The sequence below is a fragment of the Psammomys obesus genome, unplaced genomic scaffold (genome assembly GCF_907164565.1).
Source record: "Psammomys obesus unplaced genomic scaffold, mPsaObe1.curated_primary_1811, whole genome shotgun sequence".
Classification (NCBI taxonomy): domain Eukaryota; kingdom Metazoa; phylum Chordata; class Mammalia; order Rodentia; family Muridae; genus Psammomys; species Psammomys obesus.
In genome coordinates this window covers 5,441,335-5,444,080 of record NW_026593286.1, presented here as the reverse complement: position 1 = coordinate 5,444,080, position 2,746 = coordinate 5,441,335, and the positions used below count along the sequence as shown (strand labels likewise).

Genomic DNA, 2,746 nt, shown 5'->3' with positions numbered 1-2,746 from the left:
GCGATCTGTTTCTGCAATAGATGGCATGGTCTTTCCAAAACAATGATCATAAACCTCTCTTATCTGGACAGTACACAAACAGATATTTTAGCCTGTGAACTTAACTGATTATTGCTCTTTTGAGTAAATCATTAACAGTGAATTTAACTTCACTCGAAAACTTATAAATACCTCTGTTCACTGCAGTAGGTCTCATCCTCTGCTTTTCAACCAGCTCTATTAGAAAAGAATAGAGTCAGAGCTTCTGGATTGTGTGGGGCTGTGCCTCTCCCATGGCTCCTGCAAAGTGTCCAGCCTCCCTTCCTCTGTGTGTGTGTCTGCTGTTGGCCTCTGGCTTTGCCCGTGCAGGCAGGCTCTTGGTCATGCCCATGGACGGGAGCCACTGGTTCACTATGAAGATGGTTGTGGAGAAACTCATCAACAGAGGGCATGAGGTGGTGGCAGTCATACCAGAGGTGAGCTGGCAACTGGGACAATCTCTGAATTTTACAGTGAAGACATACTCAACTTCTTACACTCTGGAGGATCTGCACCATAAATTCAAGGTTTTTTTCTGACACTCAGTGGAAATATACAGAACAAAGTATGCATTCTGCAGTATTAGGCACAGGTCAAGATTTCTCTGAACTGTTATTTTCACAGTGTAGGAGTTTGTTTAAAGACAAGAAGTTAGTGGAGTACTTGAAGCAGAGTGTTTTTGATGCTGTGTTTCTGAGTCCTTTCTATGTTTGTGGCTTAATTGTTGCCAAACATTTGTCGATCCCATCAGTGCTCTTTGCAAGAAATATATTTTGCCACTATCTTGAAGAGGGTGCCCAGTGCCCTGGTCCACTTTCTTATGTTCCTAGATATTTCTCACAATCTAAAGACACCATGACTTTCAAGGAGAGAGTGTGGAACCACCTCTTGCACATTGAAGAACGTCTATTTTGCCCCTATTTCTTCAAAACTGCTACAGACATTGCCTCTGAAGTTCTCCAGACCCCAGTGACTATGTATGACCTCTATAGCCCAGTATCCATTTGGTTGTTACGCACTGACTTTGTGCTGGATTTTCCCAGACCTGTGATGCCCAACATGGTCTTCATTGGTGGACTCACCTGCAAGCAGGGGAAGCCACTTTCTAAGGTATGTTCTATCTTCTTTAGCACACAAAGAGGATCTGGCTCTTGAAAATAAAGTCTTTATTGATCTGTGATTTATTATTTATCTTACAGCATATGGAATTTTTTGAAGGTTAAAGTATTGATTTTTGTAATTCACTATTTAGGAGCAAAATTCTATAAAGGTACCTTATTGATATGGATGTGTACATGTGGCATAAATGTAAATAACTTCCAAGCTACATTCTAAATATATATATATGCCTTTATCTTTGTGTTTGTGTTTCATGAAATTAAAAAGGGGAGGAGACAAAAAAACTTTACTGAGGAACAACAAAGACAGTAATGATAAACCTGTTATATGAATGTAGAACGAAGTAATATTCCCAGTAGGAAGAGAACTTATGGGGATAAGCCTGGGTTTACCACTCCTGGGGGGAAGGGTGGAATAAATGAGGGAACAGTATGACATGTCTGAAAAAATGCCATTATATCACTGAACAATGTGTATGCTCTCCCAGAAAAGTAGTTTGAAAAGGCAGAGAAAAAACCTTCAAGCTTCATTTCAATGGATTTGGAGACACTGGAAAATCACATCCAGCCATGAAGCAGCTCAGTGTTTGTGGGCAGGACTCTATAGCAGCACACGTGCAGTTTTTCCAAATTGCTAAAGTTATTGAGGGATGTAGGATGGAATGTATGTGATTTAGCTGTTTTTAAGAGAATAAAATAGAAAGATTAAACAGAAACCGTCAAGACATTGGACAAGACAAGCTAACATAAAAATAAATGCCCCAAGAGAAGGTTGAAGAATCAGAGACCCACTTGTTTGCATATCCAGGAGTTCCATAAAAGTACTAAACTGAAAACTATAGTATACATTCAGGGGCCCAGTATAGGCCTATATGTCCTGTATAGACCCCTTTAGTCTCTGTGAGCTCACATGAGCTTTGCTGAGTCATTTTAGAGAGCCTTGTTCTCTTGTTGTCCTCTGTCCCTTCTGTCTCCCACATTCCTTCTGCCTCCTCTTTCATGGGGTCCCCTGATCTCTTTTAGAGCTGTGTCTTCCAAGTCTCTGTTCTCTGTGTGTGTGTGTAATTTCTGCCCGTGGGTCTTTGTATTTGTTCCTATCTGCTGCAGGTAGAAGTAGCCATGATAATGGCTGAATAAGGCACCAAATTATGAGGGTAGCAGAATACTTTTTGGAATCATCTTTGTTACTTTTTTTTTTTTAAATGATAGAAGAAGTTTTTGGTTTTATATTAGCTGTTGAGACTACCCAGACTCTGCTTCTTTGTCACCCAAACAGTGACAGGTCTGTGCTCCACCTCGCCGAGTGAGTCTTAAGTGAAAGCAGACTTTGGCTGGTTACTCTCACAAGGTTTGCGGCTCCGTTGCCCTCACATAGTTAACAGTCAGGACAGACTGTAAGGCAAATATTGTATGATTTGGGTTGGTGATTTTCTTCTCTTCGGGTGGCCTGCAGCTACGTGTCGTAGACCCTAGAACATGAGGGTAAAGGTTCTATGTAGGCACTAGATCACCTCTCCATGTTCAGTGAGTTGCATGGATGTTGTCTGTGGCAATGGACCTGGTGGTCAGTTTGTGAAGAACAAGGTATTGTCTTGGCAACAGCCTGGCTT

At 41.3% G+C, this 2,746-nt stretch overlaps 1 protein-coding gene across 1 annotated transcript; it reads left to right on the top strand.

Annotated features, from left to right (window-relative positions):
* The first annotated feature begins 230 nt into the window (after nt 1-230).
* LOC129683641 (UDP-glucuronosyltransferase 1A8-like) lies at nt 231-2,273 on the top strand. Its single transcript, XM_055616473.1, is given in 3 exon segments — nt 231-554; nt 556-1,128; nt 2,244-2,273. Coding segments are annotated over 3 exon segments (885 nt in total). The 5' UTR covers nt 231-272.
* Nucleotides 2,274-2,746: the final 473 nt, after the last annotated feature.